Below are 21,552 nucleotides of genomic sequence, written 5' to 3'. Positions count from 1 at the left end.
CTATTACAGTGAAATATTTTGTCCAGGAAGTTGTCTAAAAGGGATTGAATTTGTTGTTGCCTAATTACTTTCCTTCGATCTATAGCATTTCTTAATATTATTCAGTTCCTTTTGCTTTGATGCCTCATGATTGAGTATTGCTCTGTTCAAGTAGACAGTGATTTTGCTGTGATCTGATAGGGGTGTCAGTGGGCTGACTGTGAACGCTCTGAGAGACTCTGGGTTGAGGTCAGTGATAAAGTAGTCTACAGTACTACTGCCAAGAGATGAGCTATAGGTGTACCTACATGTACATGTCTAGCGTGCGACAGAGCTGCAGGAGTTGTGACGCGCTTTGTTGGTTATTTTGTCGTAGTTGTGTCTAGGGGGGAATATGGTGGAGGGAATGCTGTCACCTGCAGGTAGGTGTTTGTGTCCCTGTGTGCTGAGGGTGTCAGGTTCTTGTCGAGTTCTGGAATTTAGGTCGCCACAGACTAGTACATATCCCTGGGCCTGGAAATTATTGATTTCCCCTTCCAGGATGGAGAAGCTGTCTTCATTAAAGTATGGGGATTCTAGTGGGGGGATATAGGTAGGATACAGGAGGACATTTTTCTCTGTTGAGATAATTTCTTTTTAAATGTCAAGCCAAATGTAAAATGTTCCTGTTTTGATTAATAGAATGGAGTGACTAAGGTCTGCTCTATACCAAATTAGCATACCCCCTGAGTCCCTTCCCTGTTTCACACCTAGTGGATGGGACTACCAGCTCTCTGTAACCTAGAGGGCAACCAGTGGGTCCGTCTCCTCTATACCAGATTTCTTGTAGGATGACAATGTCTGTATTACCGATTTCTTTGGTGAAGTCCAGGTTCCTGCTCTTTAGGCCAAAGGTAGATGACCTCAGGCCTTGGATATTCCAGGATGAGATAGCGAAGGCTTTGTGTTCCATAAACTGTCCAATGTTGTTAGTCGTGTGGTTTGGCCTCAGACCAGATACTCTCTCTATCTCTCTCTATAGGGCTTCCGTGTGGCTGCCCTGACCGTTTTGTGCCGGTGTGTGCCCGTAACGGCCGCACCTACCCTAGTGCCTGTGTGGCCCGCTGCATGGACTTCAAAGACGACCAGTTTGTGTTTGGCAACTGCCGCAGCAGTGACCCCTGCTCCCCCAGCCCCTGCCAGAGGAACCAGAGGTGAGACACTCCGCTCTGACCAGCGCTGGAATTCTTTCTTCCTTCAATCATTTGTTTACTGGAATAATAACTGATCCAACACTATTGGATAGGTGAATGCAAAAGCTCCCACTATGTACATTGGCTTTCACTTATCCAATCATGTCCGATTAATGATTACTTCAAGAAAGGGAGGGAGGGAGGATGCATTTTTACAGTGTTCCGTACAGCCCTTTGTGGATAAGATTGGACACCTTGACTCTAGTCTAGAGGATGCTATTTCTCTCCGAACAGAGGCCTTGAGACCTGATTATATTCCACCTCAGTTGACTAGCCCTGATCCTATTCCACCTCAGTAGACTAGCCCTGATCCTATTCCACCTTAGTAGACTAGCCCTGATCCTATTCCACCTTAGTAGACTAGCCCTGATCCTATTCCACCTCAGTAGACTAGCCCTGATCCTATTCCACCTTAGTAGACTAGCCCTGATCCTATTCCACCTCAGTAGACTAGCCCTGATCCTATTCCACCTCAGTAGACTAGCCCTGATCCTATTCCACCTTAGTAGACTAGCCCTGATCCTATTCCACCTTAGTAGACTAGCCCTGATCCTATTCCACCTCAGTTGACTAGCCCTGATCCTATTCCACCTCAGTTGACTAGCCCTGATTCTATTCCACCTCATTAGACTAGCCCTGATCCTATTCCACCTTAGTAGACTAGCCCTGAACCTATTCCACCTCAGTTGACTAGCCCTGATCCTATTCCACCTCAGTAGACTAGCCCTGATCCTATTCCACCTCAGTTGACTAGCCCTGATCCTATTCCACCTCAGTTGACTAGCCCTGATCCTATTCCACCTCAGTTGACTAGCCCTGATCCTATTCACCTCAGTTGACTAACCCTGATCCTATTCAACCTCAGTCGACTAGCCCTGATCCTATTCCACCTCAGCAGACTAGCCCTGATCCTATTCACCTCAGTGGACTAGCCCTGATTCTATTCCACCTCAGTTGACTAGCCCTGATCCTATTCCACCACAGCACACTAGCCCTGATCCTATTCCACCTCAGTTGACTAGCCCTGATCCTATTCCACCTCAGTTGACTAGCCCTGATCCTATTCCACCTCAGTTGACTAGCCCTGATCCTATTCCACCTCAGTTGACTAGCCCTGATCCTATTCCACCTTAGTAGACTAGCCCTGATCCTATTCCACCTTAGTAGACTAGCCCTGATCCTATTCCACCTCAGTTGACTAGCCCTGATCCTATTCCACCTCAGTTGACTAGCCCTGATTCTATTCCACCTCATTAGACTAGCCCTGATCCTATTCCACCTTAGTAGACTAGCCCTGATCCTATTCCACCTCAGTTGACTAGCCCTGATCCTATTCCACCTCAGTAGACTAGCCCTGATCCTATTCCACCTCAGTTGACTAGCCCTGATCCTATTCCACCTCAGTTGACTAGCCCTGATCCTATTCCACCTCAGTTGACTAGCCCTGATCCTATTCCACCTCAGTTGACTAGCCCTGATCCTATTCCACCTCAGTTGACTAGCCCTGATCCTATTCCACCTCAGTTGACTAGCCCTGATCCTATTCCACCTCAGTTGACTAGCCCTGATCCTATTCCACCTCAGCAGACTAGCCCTGATCCTATTCCACCTCAGTCGACGTTTGATAAATCCTATTTTCCTTCATCCTGCTTCACTCTTTCTTCAAATCTCCCTCTCACATTTCCCCGTATCCAGCGGTGACGGACAGTCTGGTTGTTTGTTCAGGTGTGCCAGGCTGTGGTTGCCAGCGGTAACTGCCACAAGGCACACCGGTATGGGCTGTGCTGTTGTAACCCTCCTATCTGGAATCGCCTTGAGCTCCCAGAGCCCTGAGGCTCCCAACTCTTCCCCAGGCTGCATCATCAATCTAACATCACTCCAAACAACACCAAACACAGCGCTGGTCGGTCGTTACCTCACTTCTGACCCTCAGGGGGGCAAACATACAGCCCAGGGGTCATTTTCTGCCCCCCTACAGACCCCATTTCTCTGTGCTGTAACAGAAACAGAGACCTTAAGGAATGGGGCTCTGTGCTATTTGTCTTAATCTGTGTCACACGGTTCACTAGCTCGTCAGTGGACCCCAAGCGCACAATGTGATCTGGGCGGCAGATGGTTAGAGCGTTGGACTAGTAACCGAAAGGTTGCAAGATCGAATCTCTGAGCTGACAAGTTAAAAATCTGTCGTTCTGCCCCTGAACAAGGCAGTTAACCCCACTGTTCCCCCGTAGGCCGTCATTGTAAATAAGAATTTGTTCTTAACTTCTTCTGGCTGCAAGCCCGACGTCGGTACACTTATGACAACAGCCACTTCAAGTGCAGGGCGCGAAATTCAAAATATATATTTTTTAAATATTTAACTTTCACACATTAACAAGTCCAATACAGCATATGAAAGGTACACATCTTGTGAATCCAGCCAACATGTCCGATTTTTTAAATGTTTTACAGCGAAAACAGCACGTATATTTATGTTAGCTCACCACCAAATACAAAAAAGGACAGACATTTTTCACAGCACAGGTAGCATGCACAAAGCCAACCTAACTAACCAAGAACCAACCAAACTAACCAAGAAACAACTTCATCAGATGACAGTCTTATAACATGTTATTCAATAAATCTATGTTTTGTTCGAAAAATTTGCATATTTCAGGTATAAATCATAGTTTACATTGCAGCTACAATCAGAAATTGCACCGAAAGCAGACAGAATAATTACAGACACCAACGCCAAATACCTAAATACTCATCATAAAACATTTCTGAAAAATACATAGTGTACAGCAAATGAAAGACAGGCATCTTGTGATTCCAGACAATATTTCCGATGTATTAAGTGTTTTACAGCGAAAACACAATATAGCGTTATATTAGCTTACCACAATAGCCAAAAACACAAGCAATTTCCCAGTAGCAAAAGTTAGCGATCGTAACAAACAAGCAAAATATATATAATTTTTGACTAACCTTGATTTTCTTCATCAGATGACAGTCCTATAACATCAGGTTATACATACACTTCTGTTTTGTTCGAAAATGTGCATATTTAGAGCTGAAATCAATGGTTATACATTGTGCTAACTTAGCTACTTTTTCCCACTACGTCCGGATTTTTTTCTGACACTTTTTCTGACACACATATTCTGACCAAATAGCTATTCATAAACATAACTAAAAAATACATGTTGTATAGGAAATGATAGATCCATTAGTTATTAATGCAATCGCAGTGTTAGAATTCTAAAAAATAACTTCATTACGACATCCAGCTTCGGTATAGCTAGAGTACCCGAAAGTTGGGCGCCGACGACTAGTTCACATGTACGACAGATATATGAAATAGCATCATAAAATGTTTCTTACTTTTGCTGATCTTTCATCAGAATGTTGGACAAGGGGTCCTTTGTCAAGAACAATCGTTGTTTGGATTTAGAACGGCCACTTTCCCTCTCGATTTAGCAAGCACACTAGCCAAGTGGCACGAATCTCTCCATCGTCAACAAAGTCAGAGAACGGAACACGGCAAAACTCCCGAAAAAATTTCAATAATCTGATTAAACTATATTGAAAAAACATACTTTACGATGATATGGTCAAATGTATCAAATAAAATCAAAGCCGGAGATAGTAGTCGCCTATAACGGCAGCTAAACAGAAGGCAAATCCAGGTCCCTCTTCGCGCTCTCCAGAAAACCGGAAATGGGGGACACGTCATACAAAGAGCTTGTATTCCACTTCAGACCAAGATAAACACTCAATTTCTTCTCTCACCGCCTCTTGACATCCAGGGGAAGGTCTATGAAGTGCATGTATACTAATACGTATCATGCCCATTTATAGGCAGGACCTAGAAGAGAGCCTCGATTTCAGACTTTCCACTTCCTGGTCAGGAAGTTTGTGCCAAATGAGTTCTGTTTGACTCACAGATATAATTCAAACGGTTTTAGAAACTAGAGAGTGTTTTCTATCCAATAGTAATAATAATATGCATATTGTACGAGCAAGAATTGAGTACGAGGCCGTTTGAAATGGGCACCTTTTATCAGAGCTACTCAATACTGCCCCTGCAGCCAGAAGAAGTTAAGACACACTCCCTAACCACACATTGTTAAGACACACTCCCTAACCACACATTGTTAATAAGGACACACTCCCTAACAACACATTGTTAGGACACACTCCCTAACCAGACATTGTTAGGACACACTCCCTAACCAGACATTGTTAGGACACACTCCCTAACCAGACATTGTTAAGACACACTCCCTAACCAGACATTGTTAGGACACACTCCCTAACCAGACATTGTTAGGACACACTCCCTAACCAGACATTGTTAACTTCTACTTGCACACAATCCCGGATCCGGGAGCACCCCCATCAGTAAAAAAGCTGACTAGCATAGCCTAGCATAGCGTCACAAGTAAATACTAGCATCTAAATATCATTAAATCACAAGTCCAAGACACCAGATGAAAGATACACATCTTGTGAATCCAGCCATCATTTCTGATTTTTAAAATGTTTTACAGGGAAGACACAATATGTAAATCTATTAGCTAACCACGATAGCAAAAGACACAACTTTTTTTTCCCACCATTTTTTTCCTGCATAGGTAGCTATCACAATTTCGACCAAATAAAGATATAAATAGCCACTAACCAAGAAACAACTTCATCAGATGACAGTCTGATAACATGTATTGTATAGCATATGTTTTGTTAGAAAAATGTGCATATTTCAGGTATAAATCATAGTTTACCATTGCAGCCACCATCACAACTCTCACCAAAGCAACTAGAATAACTACAGAGACCAACGTGAATTACCTAAATACTCATCATAAAACATTTCTGAAAAATACACAGCGTACAGCAAATGAAAGACAAAGATCTTGTGAATCTAGCCAATATTTCAGATTTTTTAAGTGTTTTACAGCGAAAACACAATATAGCATTATATTAGCTTACTTCAATAGCCAACCACACAACAGCATTGATTCAAGCCAACAATAGCGATAACGTATAAACCAGCAAAAGATATTAATTTTTTCACTAACCTTCTCAAACTTCTTCAGATGACAGTCCTATAACATCATATTACACAATGCATATAGAGTTTGTTCGAAAATGTGCATATTTAGCGGCACAAATCGTGGTTATACAATGAGAATAGTAGCCAAGCTGCCAACAATATGTCGGGAGAAATCTTGGGAGAGGCACCTATTCTAATCAGTAACTAATCATAAACTTGACTAAAAAATACAGGTTGGACAGCAAATGAAAGATACATTAGTTCTTAATGCAATCGCTGTGTTAGATTTTTAAAATTAACGTTACTACGACATACAGCGTGCGTTAACCTGTCTAGGACTGGGGTGCCGCTAGCGGCACTCCTCCCACATTCCACTGAAAAGCCAGGGCGCGAAATTCAAAAAAAATATTTTTTTTAAATATTTAACTTTCACACATTAACAAGTCCAATACAGCTAATGAAAGATACAGATCGTGTGAATCCAGCCAACATGTCCGATTTTTAAAATGTTTTACAGGGAAGACACAATATGTAAATCTATTAGGTAAACACCTTAGCAAAAGAGACCATTTTTTCTTTGTCCACCAACACCACTAGCTATCACCAATTCGGCTAAACTAAGATATTGATAGCCACTAACCAAGAAAAAACCTCCTCAGATGACAGTCTGATAACATATTTATGGTATAGGATAGGTTTTGTTAGAAAAATGTGAATATTTCAGGTAGATATCATAGTTTACAATTGCACCCACCGTCACAAATCGACTAGAATAAATAGATAGAGCAACGTGTCTTACCTAATTACTAATCATAAAACATTTCGTAAAAATACACAGCATACACTAATCGAAAGACACAGATCCTGTGAATACAGACAATATTTCAGATTTTCTAAGTGTCTTACAGCGAAAACACAATAAATCGTTATATTAGCATACCACATGTGCAAACATTACCCCAGCATTGATTCTAGCCAAAGAGAGCGATAACGTCAACATCGCCAAAAGATATTAATTTTTTCACTAACCCTCTCAGAATTCTTCAGATGACACTCCTGTAACATCATATTACAACATACATATACAGTTTGTTCGAAAATGTGGATATTTAGCCACCAAAATCGTGGTTATACAATGAGAAAAGTAGCCGAGCTGGTCAGAAAATGTCGGACGCAATATTAGACAGTGATCTAGTCGTATACATAAATACTCATAAACGTGACTAAAAAATATAGGGTGGACAGCGATTGATAGACAATTTAATTCTTAATACAATCGCTGATTTACATTTTTTTAATTATCCTTACTTTTCAATACAGTTTGCGCCAAACGAAGCTACACGAAACAAAATGGCGGTATTAGCGATTAACATTTTTCGACAGAAACACGATTTATCATAATAAATTGATCTTACTTTGAGCCGTTCTTCCATCAGAATCTTGGGCAAAGAATCCTTTCTTGGGTCTAATCGTCTTTTGGTCGAAAGCTGTCCTCTTGCCATGTCGAAATGCCCACTGCGTTCGGCATGAACTGAAAACGTGCCCAGAGCTTGAAATTGTCTCAGAAATAAATGTCCCAAAATCGCACTAAACGGATATAAATTGCTATAAAACGGTTTAAATTAACTACCTTATGATGTTTTTAACACCTATTACAAGTAAAAACATGACCGGATAAATATTACTGGCTACACTAATGCTTGGAAAAATAGTAGGTCGGTGTCCACCGCGCGTCCGACGCAGCTGGAAAAGAGTTACTTCCTACACGTTGATCTGTTTTATAGAGGCTGTGATTGCGCAATCGACACCATTCAAAGCGTCATCACGTAAAGACATCCAGGGGAAGACGTAAGCAGTGTCTGTATCCTCATAGCATTTACGGGGACCTTTAAACTGACTCCAGATCAGGGGCCAAGATGTGTGAAATCTGACTCCATGTCAGGGAAATTGCTGTAGAATGAGTTCTGTTCCACTCAGAGACAAAATTTCAACGCCTATAGAAACTAGAGACTGTTTTCTATCCAATAATAATAATAATATGCATATTGTACGAGCAAGAATTGAGTAGGAAGCCGTTTAAAAATTACACGATTTCCAGAAAAAGTGACAACAGCACCCCCTATCCCAAAAAGGTTAAAGCGAGACCGCACCGCAATTAATGGCGGAATATGCATTAACATTTTTCAACAGAACAACGAATTAGCATCATAAATAGTTCTTACTTTTTGATGAACTCCCATCAGAATCTTGGGAAAGTTGTCCTTTGTCCAAAAGAATCGTTGCTCGGTTGTAGAATGTAGTCTTCAACGTTGGAATTAGCAGTAAACATTAGCCATGTGGCAAAGACGTTTCCAACTCTCTAGAACGCAGCACAAATAAATACCCGAAAAATCGCAATATACTAATATAAACTGATATAACTCGGTTTAAAATAACAACATTATGATGTCTTTAACACCTATATCGAATAAAAACAGAGCCGGATATATCTAAGGGCTATAACCTGATCATTCTAGAACGACATGCCGAGGTCCTTTTTGCGTCATGGCGAACGGGAGAAAGAGGGTACACCACGTTGCCAGCCTATTTATAGGCCTTCAGATCTGCCTAGCGACTCCATTTCAATTCTCACTATTCGCTGACATCCAGGGGAAGGCGTATGCAGTGCATCTCAACCAATATAAGACAGGCAAATTAATAAACCGACCTCAGAACAGCTTGCAGAATTCAGCATTCTCACATCCTCATAGGAAAATTGCTCCAACTCCGGTTCTGTTTTACTCACAGGTATAATTCAAACGGTTTTAGAAACTAGAGAGTGTTTTCTATCCAATAGTAATAATAATATGCATATTGTACGAGCAAGAATTGAGTACGAGGCAGTTTAATTTGGGAACGAAATTATTACAAAGTGCAAACAGCACCCCCTATTGAGAAAAGGTTTTAAGACACACTCCCTAACCACACATTGTTAAGACACACTCCCTAACCAGACATTGTTAAGACACACTCCCTAACCACACATTGTTAAGACACACTCCCTAACCACACATTGTTAAGACACACTCCCTAACCACACATTGTTAAGACACACTCCCTAACCACACATTGTTAAGACACACTCCCTAACCAGACATTGTTAAGACACACTCCCTAACCAGACATTGTTAAGACACACTCCCTAACCAGACATTAAGACACACTCCCTAACCAGACATTGTTATGACACACTCCCTAACCACACATTGTTAAGACACACTCCCTAACCAGACATTGTTATGACACACTCCCTAACCAGACATTGTTATGACACACTCCCTAACCAGACATTGTTATGACACACTCCCTAACCAGACATTGTTAAGACACACTCCATAACCAGACATTGTTAAGACACACTCCCTAACCACACATTGTTAAGACACACTCCCTAACCAGACATTGTTATGACACACTCCCTAACCAGACATTGTTAAGACACACTCCCTAACCAGACATTGTTATGACACACTCCCTAACCAGACATTGTTAAGACACACTCCCTAACCACACATTGTTAAGACACACTCCATAACCAGACATTGTTAAGACACACTCCCTAACCAGACATTGTTAAGACACACTCCCTAACCAGACATTGTTATGACACACTCCCTAACCAGACATTGTTAAGACACACTCCATAACCAGACATTGTTAAGACACACTCCCTAACCACACATTGTTAAGACACACTCCCTAACCAGACATTGTTATGACACACTCCCTAACCAGACATTGTTATGACACACTCCCTAACCACACATTGTTAAGACACACTCCCTAACCACACATTGTTAAGACACACTCCATAACCAGACATTGTTAAGACACACTCCCTAACCAGACATTGTTAAGACACACTCCCTAACCAGACATTGTTATGACACACTCCCTAACCAGACATTGTTATGACACACTCCCTAACCAGACATTGTTAAGACACACTCCATAACCAGACATTGTTAAGACACACTCCCTAACCAGACATTAAGACACACTCCCTAACCAGACATTAAGACACACTCCCTAACCAGACATTGTTAAGACACACTCCCTAACCAGACATTGTTAAGACACACTCCCTAACCAGACATTGTTAGGACACACTCCATAACCAGACATTGTTAAGACACACTCCATAACCAGACATTGTTAAGACACACTCCCTAACCAGACATTGTTAAGACACACTCCCTAACCAGACATTGTTATGACACACTCCCTAACCACACATTGTTATGACACACTCCATAACCACACATTGTTATGACACACTCCATAACCAGACATTGTTAAGACACACTCCCTAACCAGACATTGTTAAGACACACTCCCTAACCAGACATTGTTAAGACACACTCCCTAACCAGACATTGTTAAGACACACTCCCTAACCAGACATTGTTATGACACACTCCCTAACCAGACATTGTTAAGACACACTCCCTAACCAGACATTGTTAAGACACACTCCCTAACCAGGCATTAAGACACACTCCCTAACCAGACATTGTTAAGACACACTCCCTAACCAGACATTGTTAGGACACACTCCCTAACCAGACATTGTTAAGACACACTCCATAACCAGACATTGTTAAGACACACTCCCTAACCAGACATTGTTAAGACACACTCCCTAACCAGACATTGTTAGGACACACTCCCTAACCAGACATTGTTAGGACACACTCCCTAACCAGACATTGTTATGACACACTCCCTAACCAGACATTGTTAGGACACACTCCCTAACCAGACATTGTTAAGACACACTCCCTAACCAGACATTAAGACACACTCCCTAACCAGACATTAAGACACACTCCCTAACCAGACATTAAGACACACTCCCTAACCAGACATTGTTAAGACACACTCCATAACCAGACATTGTTAAGACACACTCCCTAACCAGACATTAAGACACACTCCCTAACCAGACATTGTTAAGACACACTCCCTAACCAGACATTGTTAGGACACACTCCCTAACCAGACATTGTTAAGACACACTCCATAACCAGACATTGTTAAGACACACTCCATAACCAGACATTGTTAAGACACACTCCCTAACCAGACATTAAGACACACTCCCTAACCAGACATTGTTAAGACACACTCCCTAACCAGACATTGTTAGGACACACTCCCTAACCAGACATTGTTAAGACACACTCCATAACCAGACATTGTTAAGACACACTCCCTAACCAGACATTGTTAAGACACACTCCCTAACCAGACATTGTTAGGACACACTCCCTAACCAGACATTGTTAGGACACACTCCCTAACCAGACATTGTTAGGACACACTCCCTAACCAGACATTGTTAAGACACACTCCCTAACCAGACATTAAGACACACTCCCTAACCAGACATTGTTAAGACACACTCCCTAACCAGACATTGTTAAGACACACTCCCTAACCAGACATTGTTAAGACACACTCCCTAACCAGACATTGTTAGGACACACTCCCTAACCAGACATTGTTAAGACACACTCCCTAACCAGACATTAAGACACACTCCCTAACCAGACATTGTTAAGACACACTCCCTAACCAGACATTAAGACACACTCCCTAACCAGACATTGTTAACCTGTTTAGGACTTGTGTTCCGCTAGCGGAACTCCTCCCACATTCCACTGAAAAGGCAGAGCGCGAAATTCAAAAAATATTTTTGAGAAATATTTAACTTTCACACATTAACAAGTCCAATACAGCAAATGAAAGATACACATCTTGTGAATTCAGTCAACATGTCCGATTTTTTAAATGTATTACAGCAAAAACACCACGTATATTTATGTTAGCTCACCACCAAATACAAAAGAGGACAGACATTTTTCACAGCACCAGTAGCATGCAGGTAGCATGCACAAAGCCAACCTAACTAACCTAGAACCAACCTAACTAACCTAGAAACAACTCCCTCAGATGACAGTCCTATAACATGTTACACAATAAATCTATGTTTTGTTCAAAAAATGTGCATATTTGAGCTATAAATCAGTTTTACATTACTGCTACCATCATAGCTACAGTCAGAAATAGCACGGGAGTAGCCAGAGTAAATACAGACACCAACGTCAACTACCTAATTACACATCATAAAACATTTCAGAAAAATATATGGTGGATAGCAAATGAAAGACAAAGATCTTGTGAATATAGCCAATATTTCCGATTTTTAAAATGTTTTACAGCGAAAACACCACGTATATTTATGTTAGCTCACCACCAAATACAAAAGACAGACAGACATTTTTCACAGCACCGGTAGCATGCAGGTAGCATGCACAAAGCCAACCTAACTAACCTAGAACCAACCTAACTAACCTAGAAACAACTCCCTCAGATGACAGTCCTATAACATGTTACACAATAAATCTATGTTTTGTTCAAAAAATGTGCATATTTGAGCTATAAATCAGTTTTACATTACTGCTACCATCATAGCTACAGTCAGAAATAGCACGGGAGTAGCCAGAGTAAATACAGACACCAACGTCAACTACCTAATTACACATCATAAAACATTTCAGAAAAATATATGGTGGATAGCAAATGAAAGACAAAGATCTTGTGAATATAGCCAATATTTCCGATTTTTGAAGTGTTTTACAGCGAAAACACAATATATCGTTATATTAGCTTACTACAATAGCTATCACACAACAGCATTGATTCAAGGCAAACGGTAGCGATAGCACAGTTCGACAGATATATGAAATAGCATCCCAAATTGGGTCCTTATCTTTGTTGATCTTCCATCAGAATGTTGTACAAGGGGTCCTTTGTTCAGAAGCGTCTTTGTTTGGATCCAGAACGAACTATTTCCCTCTTGAATTAGCAAGCACACTGGCCGTGCGGCGCTAACCTCTCCTTCTTGAACAAATTCCTCCAACGCATCACGTCTAAAGTCCCGAATAAATTTCAATAATATAATTAAACTATATTGAAAAAACATACTTTAGGATGATATTGTGACATGTATCAAATAAAATCTAAGCCGGAGATCATATTCACCTATAACGACGGTTTTCCAGGAGGCGATTCCAGGTCCAACTTCGCGCCTTCCAAAAAAAAATAATGGCGGACCTCTCACTCCAAGAGGTTGTATTCAATCCCAGAACGAGATAATCAAGTCATTTCTGCTCTCACTTCCGCATGACACCCAGGGGAAGGTGTATGACGTGTTTCTACAGTCATAAGTGACATGCCCTTTTATAGACAAGCTCTTGAAGAGAGACCTCGCTTTTGGAAATCTCACTTCCGGATAGGAAATGGGCTGTAAAAAGAGTTCTGTTTCACTTAGAGAAATAATTAGAACGGTTTCAGAAACTAGAGAGTGTTTTCTATCCAATATTAATAATAATATGCATATTGTACGAGCAAGAATTGAGTACGAGGCCGTTTAAATTGGATACGATTTTCCCCAAAAGTGAAAACAGCACCCCCTGTCCTTAAGAGGTTTTAAGACACACTCCCTAACCAGATGGCTCATTGGTAACTCCTATTATCAGAGTCTCTATAGTAACCCGTTGATGTCATCCTATCATCAGAGCCTCTATAGTAGCCCGTTGATGTCTGCAGTGAGAATAATACACAGTCGGGTACACTACTTTACAATCATTCAGTGCTCAAATCAATGCAAAGGTTCCACGCTACATTGAAAGAATAGTCTTGTACACTGATGGAAGTCATAGGTGAAATGCGTCCATGTTTGTTTAAAAAAAATTAACCCCTTTTCCTCTCGTCTTCCCATTGGTCCACAGGTGTATTGCCAACCGTAGAGTGTGCCTTACAGACATGGCTGACTACCCCTGTCCTCAGTTTGAGTGTGTGGGTCGCCCCTCAGGTTGTGACAAGAGCCACATGGACCCAGCATGCGACACAGACAACGTGGAACATCCCAACCTCTGTCAGCTCCTCCTGATGAGCAAGACCTTGGCCTATATGGGCCACTGTCAGGTACAATTTGACATTCATGTCAGTTATACTTTTAGCCAAAGCAATGATCTGAAGTAGAACATGCTTTTATCATTCAGTCTCAATGTCTCTGCTTCCATAACATCCACATCATCATTCCCTAAATTGACTGAATATGTTGACAGCGTTTAAGGGCTTTTTGGGGCATTTCAATAGATATAATTCATCGGCCATTTGAGAAGCAGCCTGAAACTAAACCAACGGTACTGGAGACTGGTGACCAATATTTAGTCAATCACACAGAGATCACCCTGTTTTTAGAGCCTCAGAAAAGCTTTTCTCTGTTTGTGTTTCGTGAACGCTTAAATTAAGAACCTGTTTAGATCTGTCAGAGGCATGATAACACGTCCCAGCTGTTAGCAATACACACACACACACACACACACACACACACACACACACACACACACACACACACACACACACACACACACACACACACACACACACACACACACACACACACACACACACACACACATATTACACATGACATATTTCAATACCATACCATTGTTGTTTTGTTTCTAGTTTCCAGTTTCACTTTGTATTAAAAAGGATGTGGAACTCAATTCACGCTGCGCCTTGGTCCGCTCATTTCCAAGATCGTGACATATATACAGGGGGTACCGGTACCGAGTCAGTGTGCGGGGGAACAGGTTAGTTGAGATAATTTGTACATGTAGGTAGGGGTAAAGTGACTATGCATAGATAATAAACAGCGAGTAGCAGCAGTGTAAAAACAAAGGGGGGGGGGGGTCAATGTAAACAGTCCGGGAGGCCATTCTATTAATTGTTCAGCAGTCTTATGGCTTGGGTGTAGAAGCTGTTAAGGAGCCTTTTGGTCCCAGACTTGGCGCTCCGGTATTACTTGCAGTGCGGTAGCAGAGAGAACAGTCTATGACTTGGGTGACTGGAGTCTTTGACAATTTTTTGGGCCTTCCCTCTGTAGCGCCTTACGGTCAGATGCCGAGCAGTTGCCATAACAGACGCTGATGCAACCAGTCAGGATGCTCTCGATGGTGCAGCTGTAGAACTTTTTGAGAATCTGGGGACCCATGCCAAATCCTTTCAGTCTCCTGAAGGGGAAAAGGTGTTGTCGTGACCTCTTCACGACTGTCTTGGTGTGTTTGGACCATGATAGTTTGTTGGTGATGTGGACACCAAGGAACTTGAAACTCTCAACCCGCTCCACTTCAGCCCCGTCGATGTGAATGGGGTCATGTCCGTCCCTCCTTTTCCTGGAGTCCACGATCAGGTCCTTTGTCTTGCTCACATTGAGGGAGAGGTTGTTGTCCTGGCACCACATGGCCAGGTCTCTGACCTCCTCCCTATAGGCTGTCACATTGTTGTCTGTGATCAGGCCTACCACTGTTGTGTTGACAGCAAACTTAATGATGGAGTTGGAGTCGTGTTTGGCCACGCAGTTGTGAGTGAACAGGGAACACCAGTGAGGGGCCCCCGTGTTGAGGATCAGCTGTGCAGATGTGTTGTTACCTACCCTCACCACCTGGGGGCAGCCCGTCAGGAAGTACAGGATCCAGTTGCAGAGTGAGGTTTTTAGTCCCACGGTCCTTAGCTTAGTGATGAGCTTTGAGGGCACTATGGTGTTGAACGCTGAGCTGTAGGCAATGAACAGCATTCTCACATAGGTGTTCCTTTTGTCCAGGTGGGAAAAGGCATTGTGGACAATCCCCTATAGTGTTGTCTAATAAACTCATATGTTGCATTCAGGTTCTTAGTCTTTCCACACATGCATCTCCTGTTTAGGACTGTGTATGTATATGATACACCCAAAATCCCCCATGTTTGTGTGTGTTGAGAAACTCTGCAGTGGTTGAATTAGAGTGGTTTGTTAGTGATTAGGACCTGGCGGGATCATGTTTCTCCTTGCGGGAGGTCGCAGCGTCGGCCTGATGGCGTCTCACCTCAGTAACTCTCAGCATTGTCTCAGTGGAACAGGCCGGATCGGGTTTTACAGTTGAAGTCGAAAGTCATTTAAACTTGTTTTTCAACCACTCCACATTTTCTTGTTAACAAACTATAGTTTTGGCAAGTTAGTTAGGACATCTACTTTGTGCACGACACAAGTAATTTTTCTAACAACTGTTTACAGACAGATTATTTCACTTATAATTCACTGTATCACAATTCCAGTGGTTCAGAAGTTTACATACACTAAGTTGACTGTGCCTTTAAACAGCTTGGAAAATTCCAGAAAATTATGTCATGGCTTTAGAAGCTTCTGATAGGCTAATTGACATCATTTGAGTCAATTGGAGGTGTACCTGTGGATGTATTTCAAGGCCTACATTCAAACTCAGTGCCTCTTTGCTTGACATCATGGGAAAATCAAAAGAAATCAGCCAAGAATGTGATGAAAGAAATAAAAGCTGAAATAAAGAATTCTCTCTAGTATTATTCTGACATTTCACATTCTTAAAATAAAGTGGTGATCCTAACTGACCTAAGACAGGGAATTTTTACTAGGATTAAATGTCGTGAATTGTGAAACTGAGTTTAAATATATTTGGCTAAGGTGTATGTAAACTTCCGACTTCAACTGTATATCCATTTAACGTCGACGACACCCCATTAAAATACCTACTTTAGGCCCGGTGTCACGTCACCAAACCAAGAGCCTCGCAATTAGCCAATAAACCCGCCCACTCTCTGGGTATTCCTGAGACAGTGAATGAAGGGTACATGAGAAGAAACGAACACAGATGTGTTGTGAAATATGTGAAAGTATTGTAATGTTTTAAAAATTGTACAACTGCGTCCTTGGCAGATGTGAATGATTCATCTGGATGTGAATGATTCATCTGGATGTGAGTGATTCATCTGGATGTGAGTGATTCATCTGGATGTGAGTGATTCATCTGGATGTGAGTGATTCGTCTGGATGTGAATGATTTGTCTGGATGTGAATGATTCATCTGGATGTGAATGATTCGTCTGGATGTGAGTGATTCGTCTGGATGTGAGTGATTCGTCTGGATGTGAGTGATTCGTCTGGATGTGAATGATTCGTCTGGATGTGAGTGATTCGTCTGGATGTGAGTGATTCGTCTGGATGTGAGTGATTCGTCTGGATGTGAATGATTCGTCTGGATGTGAGTGATTCGTCTGGATGTGAGTGATTCATCTGGATGTGAATGATTCGTCTGGATGTGAATGATTCGTCTGGATGTGAATGATTCGTCTGGATGTGAATGATTCGTCTGGATGTGAGTGATTCGTCTGGATGTGAGTGATTCATCTGGATGTGAGTGATTCATCTGGATGTGAGTGATTCATCTGGATGTGAATGATTCGTCTGGATGTGAGTGATTCGTCTGGATGTGAGTGATTCGTCTGGATGTGAGTGATTCGTCTGGATGTGAGTGATTCATCTGGATGTGAATGATTCATCTGGATGTGAGTGATTTATTATTATATGTGTGTTCAATGCAGGACGCCTGTAAAAGGGCGCGGCCCGTGTGCGGCCACAATGGCGAAACGTACAACACGGTGTGCGAGGCCTACTCGGACCGCGTTGCCGTGGACTACCAGGGGCGGTGCCATGCCGTGGGGGCGGTGGCAGAGTTTGCCTCTGACTCAGGCTGTGGCATGATCCCCTGTCCCGCCCTCTCCACCCTGGGCTGCATCCCTGTCACACCACCCGGTCAGTACAATAGAGACAGAAATTATATCATATATCATGTTCTATTAACGCTGTGGTCAGTACACTCAGTGGCTGTGGAACCCTGAGCTGTTCACCGGACGTGCTACCTGTCCCAGACCTGTTGTTTTCAACTCTCTAGAGACAGCAGGAGCGGTAGAGATACTCTGAATGATCGGCTATGAAAAGCCAACTGACATTTTACTCCTGAGGTGCTGACCTGTTGCACCCTCGACAACCACTGTGATTATTATTATTTGACCCTGCTGGTCATCTATGAACATCTTGGCCATGTTCTGTTATAATCTCCACCCGGCACAGCCAGAAGAGGACTGGCCACCCCTCATAGCCTGGTTCCTCTAGGTTTCTTCCTAGGTTTTGGCCTTTCTAGGGAGTGCTTGCTGTTTGGGGTTTTAGGCTGAGTTTCTGTACAGCACTTTGTGACATCAGCTGATGTAAGAAGGGCTTTATAAATACATTTGATTGATTGAACCACATTCACTTTGTCATATACACTCAGTGGCCAGTTTATTAGGTACACCACCCTGTTCATGAAAATGGTTCGCTCCTACAGACGGTGAGTCACATGGCCGTGGCTTGCTATATAACGCAGGCAGACAGGCATCGAGCCATTCAGTTACTGTGACTAACCAACTTTCAATGTGGTATGATCATTGGTGCCATCCTGCCTGGTGTCAACGATACAGGCGAGTGGCGTTGGAGTAATGATGAGGGGAATGTTGTCCTGGCACACGTTAGGTCCCTTGATACCAATTGAGCAACGTTTCCATCCCACAAATAATTCAGGCTGTTCTGGAGGCAAAGGGGGGTCCGACACAGTACTAGATGGGTGTACCTAATAAACTGGCCACTGAGTGTGAATCTCTGTTATACTTATGATTTTTCTACATGGGAACACAAATCAGATTCCGATATTGTTATGATTGACACCTATCCTCTGACCCCTGACCTCTTGGTGCTCCACCTATCAGGCGCCTGCTGTCCTCTGTGCGCGGGCATGCTGCAGATCCTGTGGAACAAGGAGCAAATGAAAGTCTTCGCTAAGGTCAGAACCGTCTGCCATGCGCCTCAACTATCAGGGTGTGGGCCTGGGGCTTTGTTCCATTTCAGAAAAGTTGTCCCCTTCCCTCTCACTCCTTTATGGATCTGTCTACATCACAACAGTAGCTCCACCAAGTTCAGTATGCTGTGTGCAGGTTTAGATTCCACTAATAAAGGGCGTACGATCGTGTGTGTTAGAGCAGGGCAGGAGCAAAAGCCTGCACACCCAGTTGAGTAGCTCTCCAGGAGAGGGATTGGCCACCCCTGGGGCACAGGCTGTTGGTTTTGAACTGTAGTGACGCAAGACGACCACTAGAGGGAGGCATAGATTTAAAATACCTAGCATCAACATCAGATGCCTCCTTCTGGGATACTTAGCAAGTTTGAAATGACTAGGTCGGAAGCAGCTTAAAGAGCCCAGAAATGCTTCGTATTCATGCTAATAACAGCTTATAAGAAATGGTTCGTATTCATGCTAATAACAGCTTATAAGAAATGCTTCGTATACATGCTAATAACAGCTAATAAGAAATGCTTCGTATACAGGCTAATAACAGCTTATAAGAAATGCTTCGTATACATGCTTATAACAGCTTATAGGAAATACTTCGTATACAGGCTAATAACAGCTAATAAGAAATGCTTCGTATACAGGCTAATAACAGCTAATAAGAAATGCCATTCAAAGCAGATTCATTATAAACGTGAGCTAGGGCTATTAGTCGCTAATCTCCAACACAATTATCTCATCAACGTTAAGTCTAGACCAGAAACCTGCTAATTCCAAACAAATGACCTTTGGAAATGATGTCACGCTGAAATGCTGTCACGCTGAAATGCTGTCACGCTGAAATGCTGTCACGCTGAAATGCTGTCACGCTGAAATGCAGTGACGCTGAAATGCTGTCACGCTGAAATGCTGTCACGCTGAAATGCTGTCACGCTGAAATGATGTCACGCTGAAATGCTGTCAGGCTGAAATGATGTCGCGCTGAAATGATGTCACGCTGAAATGCTGTCACGCTGAAATGCTGTCACGCTGAAATGATGTCACGCTGAAATGCTGTCAGGCTGAAATGATGTCGCGCTGAAATGATGTCACGCTGAAATGCTGTCACGCTGAAATGATGTCACGCTGAAATGCAGTGACGCTGAAATGCTGTCACGCTGAAATGATGTCACGCTGAAATGCTGTCACGCTGAAGTGCTGTCACACTGAAATGCTGCCGCGCTGAAATGATGTAGCGCTGATTAGGGCGTAGACAACGACTCGCTCTGACCAGCCATGGAAATACACAGTGTAGATTGCCAACCTACCCTTCATTCCCTGACAGTAAGCACTGTAAAACATTCATTGCACTTTCAACTACTGTTCACAGACGCATTTAATGTTTGTTATTAAATTGGGATGAATACAATTTACTCACCACATAGAGCGCCAATAAACCTGTTTTCAGTTCAGTGTTCTTCAGTCTGCAATGAATTGAATCTCAAACTCTGTATGGCTCTGGTTCTCTGTCTTGCTGGTTTGGTGTGTCAGTTGAACAGGAAGCAGCCAGTGACGGTCCATGACATCTTGAGGATCCTGCGTCTCCACATCTCCGTGCCGCAGTGTGACATCTTCGGTTACCTGAGCATCGACTCAGAGATCGTCATCCTCATCGTCCCCGTGGACCAGCAGCCAACCCCGCTGCAGGTAAACACACATACACAGAAACTGAGTTCACACACTGGCTACACACTATCACACACTGGCTACACACTATCACACACTGGCTACACACTATCACATACTGGCTACGCACTATCACACACTGGCTACGCACTATCACACACTGGCTACACACTATCACACACTGGCTACGCACTATCACACACTGGCTACGCACTATCACACACTGTTTACTCACTATCACACACTGGCTACACACTATCACACACTGGCTACACACTATCACACACTGGCTACACACTATCACACACTGGCTACACACTATCACACACTGGCTACACACTATCACACACTGGCTACACACTATCACACACTGGCTACACACTATCACACACTGGCTACACACTATCACACACTGGCTACACACTATCACACACTGGCTACGCACTATCACACACTGGCTACGCACTATCACACACTGGCTACGCACTATCACACACTGGCTACACACTATCACACACTGGCTACACACTATCACACACTGGGTACACACTATCACACTCTGGCTACACACTATCACACACTGGCTACACACTATCACACACTGGCTACACACTATCACACACTGGCTACACACTATCACACACTGGCTACACACTATCACACACTGGCTACGCACTATCACACACTGGCTACGCACTATCACACACTGGCTACGCACTATCACACACTGGCTACACACTATCACACACTGGCTACACACTATCACACACTGGCTACACACTATCACACACTGGGTACACACTATCACACTCTGGCTACACACTATCACACACTGGCTACACACTGGGTATGT

At 42.8% G+C, this 21,552-nt stretch overlaps 1 protein-coding gene across 1 annotated transcript in view; it reads left to right on the top strand.

The window, feature by feature from the left end:
* LOC120027912 (reversion-inducing cysteine-rich protein with Kazal motifs-like) overlaps positions 1-21,552 on the top strand; it is a gene marked incomplete at its 5' end in the record, with an annotated part of 72,263 nt that overhangs the window by 47,986 nt on the left and 2,725 nt on the right. The window contains 5 exons of the mRNA XM_038973007.1: positions 1,001-1,172; positions 14,085-14,280; positions 17,755-17,965; positions 18,955-19,028; positions 20,565-20,720. Of these exons, the coding sequence (XP_038828935.1) occupies positions 1,001-1,172; positions 14,085-14,280; positions 17,755-17,965; positions 18,955-19,028; positions 20,565-20,720 (809 nt within the window). The remainder of the gene's footprint in view (positions 1-1,000; positions 1,173-14,084; positions 14,281-17,754; positions 17,966-18,954; positions 19,029-20,564; positions 20,721-21,552) is intronic.

Source organism: Salvelinus namaycush, chromosome 33, assembly GCF_016432855.1.
Source record: "Salvelinus namaycush isolate Seneca chromosome 33, SaNama_1.0, whole genome shotgun sequence".
NCBI classification, from domain to species: domain Eukaryota; kingdom Metazoa; phylum Chordata; class Actinopteri; order Salmoniformes; family Salmonidae; genus Salvelinus; species Salvelinus namaycush.
The sequence above is the reverse complement of the archived record's forward strand: the minus strand, read 5'-3'. Positions and strand labels throughout refer to the sequence as shown.